This window comes from Grus americana, chromosome 2 (genome assembly GCF_028858705.1).
Source record: "Grus americana isolate bGruAme1 chromosome 2, bGruAme1.mat, whole genome shotgun sequence".
Taxonomy (NCBI): Eukaryota; Metazoa; Chordata; class Aves; order Gruiformes; family Gruidae; genus Grus; species Grus americana.
The window spans coordinates 65,382,780-65,395,295 of NC_072853.1; the positions used below are offsets into that span (position 1 = coordinate 65,382,780).

Consider the following 12,516-nt stretch of genomic DNA (forward strand, 5'->3'; position numbering starts at 1 on the left):
AAATAGTTAGTGAACTGCCACACCACTTAGACACACACAAGTCTATGGGGCCGGATGAGATCCACCCTGGGGTACTGAGGGAGCTGGCAGAAGTGCTCACCAAGCCACTTTCCATCATGTATCAGCAGTCCTGGCTAACCGGGGAGGTCCCAGATGACTGGAGGTTAGCCAATGTGATGCCCATCCACAGAAAGGGCCAGAAGGAGGATCCGGGTAGCTACAGGCCTATCAGTCTGTCCTTGGTGTCAGGGAAGATTATGGAGTAGATCATCTTGAGTGCCATCATGCAGCACATACAGGACAACCAGGTGATCAGGCCCAGTCAGCATGGGTTTATGAAAGGCAGGTCCTGCTTGACTAACCATAGTCTCCTTCTATGACAAGGTGACCTGCTTAGTAGATGAGGGAAAGGCTGTGGATGTTATCTACCTAGACTTTAGTAAAGCCTTTGACACCGTTTCTCACAGCATTCTCCTGGAGAAACTGGCTGCTCATGGCTTGGATGGGTGTATGCTTTTCTGGATAAAAAACTGGCTGGATGGCCAGGCCCAAAGAGTTGTGGTGAATGGAGTTAAATCCAGTTGGCGGCCACTCACAAGTGGTGTTCCCCAGGGCTCAGTATTGGGGCCACTTCTGTTTAATATCTTTATCAATGATCGGGACAAGGGGATTGAGTGCACCCTCAGTAAGTTTGCAGGTGATGCCATGTTGGGCAGGGGTGTTGATCTGCTTGAGGGCAGGAGGGCTCTACAGAGGGATCTGGACAGGCTGAATCAACGGGCCAAGGCCAACTGTATGAGGTTCAACAAGGCCAAGTGCCGGGTCCTGCACTTGGGTCACAACAACCCCATGCAATGCTACAGGCTTGGGGAAGAGTGGCTGGAAAGCTGCCTGGAGGAAAAGGACCTGGGGGTGTTGGTTGGGCTGAACATGAGCTGGTAGTGTGCCCAGGTAGCCAAGAAGGCCAACAGCATCCTGGCTTGTATCAGAAACAGCGTGGCCAGCAGGACTAGGGAAGGGATTGTCCCCCCATACTCAGCACTGGTGAGGCCACACCTCAAGCACTGTGTTCAGTTTTGGGCCCTGCACTACAAGAAGGACCTTGAGGTGCTGGAGCATGTCCAGAGAAGGGCAACACAGCTGGTGAAGGGTCTGGAGCACAAGTCTTCTGAGGAGCGGCTGAGGGAACTGGGGTTGTTTAGCCTGGAAAAGAGGAGGCTGAGGGGAGACCTTACCACTCTCTACAACTACCTGAAAAGAGGTTGTAGCCAGGTGGGTGTTGGTCTCTTCTCCCAAGTAACAAGCGGTAGGACAAGAGAAAATGGCCTCCAGTTGTGCTGGGAAGATTTAGATTGGATATTAGGAAAAATTTCTTTATTGAAAGGGTCATCAAGCATTGGAGCAGGCTGCCCAGGGAAGTGGTGGAGTCACCATCCCTGGAGGTATTCAAAAGACGTGTCGATGTGGTCCTTAAGGGCATGGTTTAGTGGTTGGACTCGATGATCTTAAGGGTCTTTTCCAACTTAAATGATTCTATGAACTTTCTCTGAAAAAAAGAGATTTGAAAAAAATGTGCAGTTCAACTCAGATCAGGAATAACATGGACAAAAACCTGCTTGTTAGGCTAGGGTGATGATAGAAAAACATTTATATTTGAAAGTTGATTTATTGAATGGGTACTTTCTGATGTGAAAGACAGCCTTATTTGCTTTGTTTGGGATGCTTCTTTAAACTACAACTTTATACCAGGAAACACTTCCTGCTCAGTGCAGCGGACCATTTTCAACCTAAAGATCTGAAGATACTAGCGTTTGCAAAAGATCCCATTTTGTTTGTTCCTAAGAAAGGAGGAGAATGTTGCATATATATGTAAAAATTGGAGACTGAATGTCACTAGATGATGAGAAAGTTTCAACAGTTTCTTTTCCCATATACACATACAGACATAAACAAACCAGCAGAGTAACCAGCTGAGTTTTTGGAACACTTCATCAAAATGTGGCAGAAGTTTGCAGTTTGATACAACTGGTCCTGTGGAAGCCCTATTACTCTGTTTCAGCCAGCATAGCAGTTTGATCTTTATCAGTCCAACTAGTGGCTATGTAAGCTGATAAATCTTAATTCAGGGGAGTTTTCTTTGTATCATGTAGAAATCCAATCCAGGATTTCTGATTATGAAAGTCAAAAAGAATCTCCAAATCGTCATTTTTCACTTTTGGTGGGAAGGAGAGGATGTTTTAAACAGAAAGAGAGTTCATTTACTACTTGGTCATCATGTCCAAAAAAAAGTTCCACCTCTTCGTCAAACTGTTTTCTTCATTAAGGTGTTCCAGAACATCAGCTGTGAGCACTCTTTAATAGGAAGTTAAATGAAACCACAGGTTTTGGCTTAGGGTTTTGGGAAGAGTTCAGTGATCTCTTACTCAAGGCCTTCATTTTGTACTGATGGTATTCTGGACATCACCAAAAAATATTAATAGCACTGCCAAACTTCAGGCTTTCCAGAAAAAAAAAGTAGAAGGTAAGGGTACCAACGTTTAGATGGCAGTACTTAACTGTATGTATTTCTTCCAAAGCCATCACTACCAGCAATTTCACAATTATCCACAAGAAAAGCTTCTCTAGAGATTATGTACGAACACTCCCACCACCCACCCCCGGTGTCCAAAATTTTCAGTCCAGTGTCTTCTGTTCCCCTTCTGATATTGGCAACTGTCCTGATTTTACGGCTTCAGAGAGGAGAATCTTAAGACATGCGCAGTGACTAAACTGTCCAATTCCACATGATTACATAGTGGAAATACATGCAAGGTGACTGTAAATAGTAAATACAGCACAGACATCATTCTGAGATGAAAATAGAATGAGGTTGTGATCTTATTAAAACAATGGAACAAAACAAACTTTTTATTGCCCTGCTTTCAGAGGTGGTTACGATTAATGTTTCAAGATAGATGGAGCTGAAGAGTTGCATACCAATGCATGAGTGGGGGGTAAAGGGACCTTTCAAAGAAGGCTTCCAGTTCTTATTTTCTAGTTAGATAATCGCCATTTGGGACTCCCAAGATGCTTCCTATCTGAAAAATGTGAGAATTAAACAAATAAACTTATAAAACATCACATGAACAATCAAATACTAAGTAAGTCTACAAAGAAGTGTTTGACTTCAGAGCACTGCATTCCCGTGAGCTATTTTCAAAAGCATATATTTTACAGGAAAAGTATAAGGAATTGGCAGAGCAGTGGAACAGAATTGCATCCCAGACTGTTTCTTCAGAGAAAGGTGAAAGTTTTATGGTGGAACTCTGGATGCTCTCCTGTTTGCAGCGGGGTGTTGTTTTGGGTTGGGTTTTATCTGATAGCAGACAGAAAGAAGCAGCCAGTTTCAGGTAATTTTTCTGGGGTAGGTCATAGCCTGCTTCCACCCTTTTGATGCTTCAGGAGATAATGAACAAGATAAAAGCAACAGATTTTCTTCATCTCCAACTAAGCTCTGGTTTACAAATCTCCTGTGATTTTCTGAGAAGACCTTTTATTATTTCCCTGTAATACTATATTATTATAATTACTATGATAATAATATTCTTCCTTGTAACTGTCTTGCTGATTTTTCCAGTGAAAACAAATTCTGCAGACACAATTTGCTTCAGTTCGTGGAGTGAGGAATAGGACTTTATAGACATCAAGAAAGCTTATTGTTCAGGTGTGGTAAAGACTAATTAATGGTCTTTAGTCTGTAATGAATAGACTAGAAAAGAATATCCACACACATTTTAGAAAGTGGACAAGTACTCACAGTACTGTTTCACATACAGTTCTCGATTAGATTTTTAAACTGAGTATGTTTGTATTTGCTCTCTTTTGTTATCTGAATTGTATCTTGATATTAATAAAAAGATTTAAATGAAAAAGTTAATAGATAACATAAGATGCTCATTTGAATTTGCAAAACTTCTGGGCCCAGCACTGAAGTTAGAACAGTTATTAAAGCTCCTTCATAAAGATAAAATGTGTCATACCCTTGTTCTGTTATTATTTTTTTTTATTAATTTAAGAGTTCGTTGTGAAGTGGTTCGATTTACACAGTGACATTGTGCGGCTGTGTGTGTGTATGTTGTGATAGTCCCCTCTGAAGCCTGTACAGTTTTACAGTGATACTTACTCAGGTGCCGAGTAGGAATTACGTACGTATCAGGCAAGGCGGGGAGATGGATACTGTAGAGGGGAGGGAAAAAATGCAGTATTAACTTGCAGTGCACAATTGTCCAAAATCCAAGTTTGTAAGTGAACAAAGCATTTCAAGAATTCTGGTGTGTTGTGGCTTGTTTCTTTTTTTTAATTTTGTTTCAGATGATTATACAAAAAAAGCAATGCATATGGTTATTGACAGAGGTTTTCAGAAATGTAGAGATACTGATGCATCACCCTTACAAAGAGTTGATACACAAAAACAGTCTCTCATTTAAAAGAAAAAAAACCCACAGGCTTCCATCTTCTTCCTACTTGTCTGTTGATGACTAAGATCCTCTGCTTTTGTCTTCAAAGTGTGAATATATTTCTACATCAAATACTGAAGTTTTTTTTAAATGGTCTGAAATGTATTTTTTTCTATACTGGCTTAGGAACACATGCAAACCCATCAGGCTGGACCTTCACTGAGTTCCCAGAAGCCTAGAGTGTTTAAGTGTGATACTTGTGAAAAAGCTTTTGCTAAGCCAAGTCAGCTGGAAAGACATAGCCGCATTCACACAGGTAACACCAGAAGTTATTTTTATCTTGCAAGATTTTCTCATGAATATATGGGTGTTATATTTGGAGTCCTTGCTCATGGTTTCAGGTAACTGTATTTAAATATCAACTTAAGTTTAAAAAAACCAAATACATTTCTAACCCAAAGAGTTTAGAAATTAAAATGAGAAGCAGCAGACTTGAAATCTCAGAAACTGATGTTTTGTTTAAAGCCAGAACGTCATGCTTAGTGGTGTGATTAAGCGTCTCCATATTTTGGGATGGCAGTACTGCAACAGTAATGTGAATGCATGAGCCTGTATCTAAGAGTTTGTCAGTCTTTGAAACAGATTACTAAAACGATATTTTAAAGCATTGTTTAAAGTGGTACAAAGAAACTGGATATGATCTGATTCAAGCATATAGGAGAATGTGCAAATGAGTGGGTACGCTCAGTGACCTTGAATAAGGGACAGTCTTGACTGCTGATGGTGACTGCTGTATGCAATGCTTCATTGTCATTGAACTACTACTCGGTTCATCTGTTTCTAATGCAAGTGCTTTTAATTTTTGTTCTTTTCTGCTTAATTATTTTCTTCAACTGTTACTCCATAAAAAGACTACACTGACTTCTCCTAGGGATCATGCTTTTTCTGTGATAAAAATGCTTTTCAGGTTGCAGCTTCTGCCCTGCTACAAGTTGAAAGCTGTACGTAGGATAGCCCAACTGCCTTCCCTTTCACCTTCTGTATCTTAAGAACATGACTTCTAAATATAGGAGTCAGTTCTCCAAAACAACTTCTCCCTTTTCCATACCACTGCTACAAGTAAAGAGCTGCCATGTCTGCTAGAGTTAAAAAGGAAAAGGGAGAGTTATCTGTGTTGCTGCTAAGCTGGAGGGGAACAAGGAATTTGACTGGATGTGCTGTAGCATAAGACTCCCCAGAAAGGATAACTTGTCTTTCAGTGAGTCAGCCAGAGCTTTCTTCTTCCCCAGTATCAACTTCTGGTAGTTAGCCTTTGGCTGCTCTTCATGCATTTACAACAAAGTTCTTAATCTCTTCTTTTAAGTTATCTTGTTAACCCTGTCATTTTTCCTTGGTTAGCATCACTTGCCGGTCTTGGGACGTATAACTGGAGTTTCATCTTTGAACGGATCTTTACTTTGCATCCTCAGATTCAGTCTTGCAGTTTATATATAATTATAATATTATATATTATATAGAGAGACTTGCCTATATATCCAAGTGTCTTGTGCACGCTCTCATTTTATGCATCCAAACTTTCTTTTCTCTGGCTTTGACAAATGCAATCTTATATAAACACACACACGCATTCAGCCATGCTGTTCCAAATGTTTGTAAGGGATGTAAATGTTTATTCAGTAGTATCTTTGAATTCTTTTTATGTATCTGTATGACACCTGATAGGCTGTTGAAGTCTCGGGACCACTGCCAGTATTGATAATTTACATTATCTTAATGTGTCCTTATATACTTGTCTGTCTGTTAATTTCTTTTCTCTTATGTTATGATTATGGCAAGTTCTTAAAGGTAGGATCTGTCTCTCTGCTCTTTTTTCATGAAGCACTTAATATGGTGGAGGTTCAGTCTATGTCTAAGACTGTGTGCTATGATGTTATGAATAATAAATGATAAAAGAGTTTCCAGGGAAGACAGGCAGAGAGGAGGAAAAAAAAAGGTAGATGAAGCTGAAAACATGTAAAGATTGCCACAGTCTAGGAAACTGCTTTAACTTCCCATATAGCAGTTGCAATATAAAAAAAATCATTTTTAGATGATGAATGACTCTGTCTTCTATTGTGGTTAAATTAGTGCATACTTACCATTGCACATAAACAGTTGCTGAGACATAACTGGTCAAGACAAGGTCAGACTTTTTCTGTCTGTGCTTTCTTTCTGCAGTATATCATGAGGCTTGCAAAGAAATTAATATAGTCTGATACTTGTTTTACCCTGGCAAAAAAGAACTGGAGAATAATTATTCAGTGATTCCAAATGTTTGTAAATTAATCAGATTGGGCCTATACAATGTGCAGCCTACTGTGGCAGTTGTTTATTTGTTCTGTTAAAACGAATTTGGCTCATTTCGGTTGCGTTCTGGCCCTGATGTTTTTCAGTTGCTGAGAACTCTCTGTCAGGGAAGGATAGGAGGTTGGATAGAGAGGATTCATGAACTCGGTGAATTGATGGTTTGAGTCCTTTTGCTAAGGAAGTTCTCAGATTTGGGAATCCTAAGAGCAGGTTTAGACATGTTGCAATGGGAAGGCATGGATAGAAAGGGGAGGTACTAAGCGTAAAAAGCAGATGAAGAACGTGGGTGATCACTGAGCTGGGAATGGATGAGAACTTTATGTATCAAGTTGTGAAATGCTGCAGTGTGGGTGATATGTATTGGTTATGGCAACTAGAGAGTGTTGTAACAGGAGGGGAAGTTAGCAGTACGAGTGTGATAGGAATAGACTTTAATGTTAGTGGGCTGGGTCATCCACTTCCAGCAAAATGTAACTTCTGGTACATAAGCAGTAACTCCTGATAAGGGTAATGGGTATTTGCAGCCATTTGTCAGCGAGCAGCATTCATCACTGCTCAGTTGCTACTAGTTGCAGTTACTGTACTGTGGGTGTGTATAAACATGTTTTATAAGGGGTGATCCTACCAACTGGTTGAAGGTGGTTTCTCCTCTGAGTATGGGAGGAAATTTTGATCTGATCTACTAGAGCTGTTTTTATGTATTAGGGATCTCTGCTGACATTTCATGTTCTCATCTAATGGGTTTGACTGCTTATGCTTCTCTTCCCTCTGCCCCCTGCCCCAACAGAAGTGGTGACTGCTCTTCCAGACAGTAAAACTGAAGGCGGCGAACAGAGCTGCTTTGTGGTTACTGTGGTAGAAAGGAATATACTGGGGGCAGGAAAAGAGAAGCAGGAGTTACAATCCAAGGAGATTAAAAGTCTTTAGAGTTGCCCAATAATTTGCTTTCTGCATAACTGACTTAAATAATACAGACTTTAAAAAGGTAATATTGTAGTTAAAGAGTTTCACAAAATAATCTGAAAGCAGAAAAGACAACCAGCTTCTCTTTTCCCTGCTTTGATTCATGCTACTCATTGTAATAGACACAGAGCGCTTCAGGAAGGCTGGGAACAGAGCAGAATCCCTTTATGCATCTGTTTCTCATAAATCTGCGCCATCATAGGAAAAAATTCTTTCTATTTTGGAATGACTTGTAATTTACTTAGTAAATCCTCAGATATTTTTGGGTTCCTTGTACTTGGGCCCTCATGCACTAGGATTGCCTACAAACTGTTATCAATCCTTGCTAAATTCATTTTTACATTACTGTTGTCTGCCGTTGTTGAAACAGCAAGTCAATTCACATGATAGTCATTCTTCCAGAAGAGAATGTTGTTTAAAAAAATCCCTTACGACAAAAAGAGTGAAAATGTACTGCACAGAAGTTTTTAGATGGGTGCTCTTACATAAACTATGATAGGACAGACTAATGTAAATCTAAACTGATTTGTTTTCCTAAAGGTATGATCCTTGTCTGTGAGAAAGCGTTTGTGATTTCTATCTTGACTACATTTTAAATGAATTCTAATGTGCAATACCTACTGAATCAGTGGCCAGGAGGAAAACATACATACTCTGATATCTTGTACGTTCAGATTTATCAGTGAAGAGCAGTTTGGAGAAACATTGCCAAAATTAGAGGGAGGCAGATGCTTCTAGTTCTCCCAAAAAGCCATGTGGTAATCCATTACACAACACCACAAAGGCTGTTCATCTGAGCAGAACAGAAAACCTGAAGTCAAAAGTATCTGAGGAAACGTAGATTTCACTACAAACTAGTGAAATCATTATTAACAAAAATAGAAAGAACACTTCTGTCTTTTAAAGGACCTCTTACTGATTGAGAAGTTGGATTTAACATGTAAGCTACAATATATGTGGGGACACTAACATACAGGTAATGAAGGAAGAGAGAAATTGGTTCTTTAAAGAAAATTGTGGAAAAGTATTTATGCTTGTGCTTTATTGTGCTAACTAATACCAAACTGGATTTGTAAGTTCAGAAAGTGCTTTTAGAAGCCCTCAATGGCATACAGCAGTGTCAGTGGTTGTGGTGTTGAATGTTGAAGTAAAGATCTGGTTTTGCAAAGCAGGTATTTTAAAGTTTTTAAATTTTTTTGTAATGAGTATGTACTTGATTTTAGAATTAGAAATTAGTAGTATTCTGGCAGATTTGCAAAAATATGCCTGCTTTGGTAAGACATGGGAATCAGTAGTAGCTATTGGCATAGGGGAGGCCACAGGTCCCATGTAGAACCACTGGAATTTTGGGGTTTTTTAACACATTCGACTTTCTAGTTTCTTACATACATCAGCTTTGTTAATTCTAGAATATTGCTTTATCTACTTATTTGTAAATGATGTAAAAAGGTGATGGTCCCCTTGAGTACAGAAAAGTCAAACTGGTAAACTGATTTTTTTACACCTCTATAAAATAATTTACCTAGATAATAAAGTGGATAGGAAAAATGACAATATTAGTGGTTTTGGACTTCAGAAATATTCTGATACTTAATTCGGGCTGTTTTGCTGATGATATGGAGCCACAGCACCGTTTTGAGAGTGTCTGAAGGAAAAAGATCATGTCTACTTAATTTCTAGGTAATCTTGATGATTTTTACTGAATTCTGAACTGTATTTTTATGTTGAAATGAGAAATCATTAAATACGTTTTTCTCTTTTATAAGGGGAGCGGCCATTTCAGTGTACATTATGCGAAAAGGCTTTTAACCAGAAGAGTGCTCTTCAGGTCCATATGAAAAAGCACACAGGAGAGAGGCCTTATAAATGTGATTACTGTGCAATGGGATTTACACAGAAAAGCAATATGAAACTGCATATGAAACGGGCTCATGGTTACACTGGTACGTAGCATAATGATAGTAATGGTGAGTGCAGGAAGCCATATGATTTACTAGGAAAGCACAAAGCACTTCCCTTAAGTTATTGAGGAATTAGGCACTAATAGCCAGTGACCAGAGCTGATGAGCTCGTAGTTGAACATGCAACCCAAAAAGCAGGTTGAAACAGAGATTCGTTACTGTTTATGGTTCTTTGGATTTTATCTGAAAAAGGAGGTTCAAAAACTATTACAGGAAAACAATTGATTATATTAGATTTTTTTTTTTTTAATTTTTCAAAGAGTGTCTAATGAATTTACTGAATCCGAAGTAGTTGTGTGATACCTTTCCCAGCATGTTTCCTTTATTCCCAAGTGCTATATTTGCATTTTTCTTACAGTGTACATCAATCATAACCATTTGTCTTTTTCTCTTGCGCTTTGGTAGGTCCTGTACAAGAGCCTGCTAGTCATCAAGAACAAGAAGGGGAAGATATTAGTCGTGCTCTGAATTTAGAAGAAGTGGTACAAGAATCTTCAAATGAATGGCAAAGTATAGGCAATGTTTTTCGATGACATCTTAAAATTTGAAAGCTAAAAATGTTTCTGGGACTTGAATTTCTCTGAACAAGTTTTCAGAAAAGTAAAAGATGGATTTTTACAGTGAAAGCTTCAAGCATTGAAAATATTAACAATAGAATAATATATTATAGTTTTTTTAATTATTTACGAAAATTACCTAAAAGAATCATTCTTTTTTTAAGCTTGTAGAAGAATATTGGGAAAACATCATTTAATCTGTGCTAAGTTGTCTGTGAATCAATGAACTCAGGTAATACTGTATACAATTTCATCTTCTAATTCACAGACAGTATATCTATTTGAAAAATAAACTGGAACTTTATATCAGAATAGAACGATTCCCATTTTTAAAGGAAGTGAAGAAGAACTTTGTGGGAAAACCATGAAACTGTTGGTCAGCTTTCTTTTTTATGTGTTTAAAGAAATAATTGAGGTTGGAAACAAAATGTTACAGAGTAGATGCATGCAGTATAAAATAGTTTTGGTTTGTTTTGGTTTTTGTTTTTTTTTTTTTTTACAAGGCACAGGAAAAGGATGTATTTCTGTTTTAAGCGCTTTTTTTAGTACAAATGAGAATTTGTTGAAAAAAAATAAAATGCCATAAACTTACGGCTTTTCTTGAGTTAAACTCTTGAGAGGGAGCATGTTCATCTCCATTCCTACCACAGAGGCAGTTAGTTGTTAGTTTTTACATTAAAAGTCTGAGGTTTTAAACTCAGCAATAATTATTTAAAGGAATCCAAACTAGAAGAGATTCCAATGAAAGCCTCTTCTTTTCCATTTGCTGTATTGGATCAGCAGGTACATATCTCAGTATCTGTGGAAAACACAGCCATATACTAAATCTGGGAGGTAAACGTACAATTTTGTGTTAGCAGTGAGAAAGTTAGATGCACACTAGGTCATCTATATTATACCATATTCCCCAGTGCTGTAAATGGTTATCATTTCAAATCTGTAAATTGCTCATTATTTTTTTTGTGAATTTTGGAAATACATTACTTTTGTTGTTGTTGAAGTCATTGTTTCAGCAAAAACTACCTAGTTGGCTAAGTAATGCTTTGAAAGGTGCCACTTGTTAAGTATATTCATAACAAAGAAACACTGGAGTAAAAACGTAGTCATCTTTCAGACATTCCAAAGACAGAAGTTCTTTTCTTATTTTTACCTTGTTCTTTTGAATTTTATTTATATGTTACATATATATAGATATATATATGTGTGTGCTTGTATGTGTATATATATATATTTAAAGTTATATGAGCCTCTGTGTGGCTGATCAGTATATTTTGTAAATACTAATCCCAGTTGCAGGAAGTTCATCTTTTTGGTTTGCCGCAAGTACTTCTAGATCAGTGGTGGATTTGTTGTACTATACTACAGAGCTGGATTTTAATTTACCTTCTGAAAGATAATTGCTCTCAGATCCAAAAAGCCCTTTTCTGTAAATATTGTCTATACTTTGTCTATGATGCAAACTAGTTATTTCAGATTGCTGAAGCAAGAAATCACTGTTGGTTTTGATAGGGCATCTCTTAATTCTTTTGTTAACTCTTTGGCATATGTATATAAGTAATATAATTGGTGACATGAAAATAACACTTTTGTTATGTGGAATATTTAATTCAAAAACATGTTAAATAATATTACTTTTTTCCAAATTCTGTTTTGTGTATTTTTTAAACGTTTGATTCTGGATTCTAGGAAATTCTGAAAACTCCGTTTAACAGAAGTGCATCCATCTCTCAATGTTATATTTGAAGAATATATGTGAAGTTCTTCCAGCAGCACCTTTCCTTCCAGACAGCCTGTTAGTATTTCAGCTGGTTTAGAAAGACATTCTATTTTACAGCTGTCTGCAGGCATACTGGCCCCATGGCACAGTGCCCTGTTTATCTCTCTTGATACAGAAAAATGGGCATGTACCATGTATAAAACCTTTTCCCTGTTCTTTCAGACAATACTGTATAAATGCACAGCAAAGTTGATTTGCTGCGTAGGGGATGACGCTTGCCAGAGGTTGCCAAATCCAATTTGATGGAAGATGATTTACAGCTGGTGCCATCCAGATGCAAATCCATCCTTCATAATGGGAACGTAATTCCTGAATGCTTGAAAGCATTCAGTCTGCTCTAGCTGTGACTGCTTTGCCAGCAAGTAAAAATTGGTAGCAGTTGATAGTGAGCATGTGCTAAAAGCAGATCTCATGATTAAAAAGATGCCGTTTTTAAACGGTCACTTCTCAAAGTGTTAGGTTTTGATTAGAGGCAA

The 12,516-nt window shown here is 38.0% G+C and overlaps 1 protein-coding gene across 12 annotated transcripts in view; it reads left to right on the top strand.

The window, feature by feature from the left end:
* Positions 1-11,857, top strand: part of ZNF236 (zinc finger protein 236) — a 94,466-nt gene extending 82,609 nt beyond the window's left edge. For 10 of the 12 annotated variants that reach the window (XM_054816964.1, XM_054816965.1, XM_054816956.1 and 7 more), the window contains 3 exons: positions 4,623-4,752; positions 9,512-9,688; positions 10,112-11,857. In XM_054816964.1, coding sequence (XP_054672939.1) covers positions 4,623-4,752; positions 9,512-9,688; positions 10,112-10,239 — 435 coding nt within the window. In that variant the 3' untranslated portion in view covers positions 10,240-11,857. Of the gene's footprint in view, positions 1-3,202; positions 3,284-4,622; positions 4,753-9,511; positions 9,689-10,111 lie in introns of those variants that run through there. The other 2 variants (XM_054816968.1, XR_008575905.1) reach the window with 2 other exon arrangements.
* The last annotated feature ends 659 nt before the right edge of the window (positions 11,858-12,516 follow it).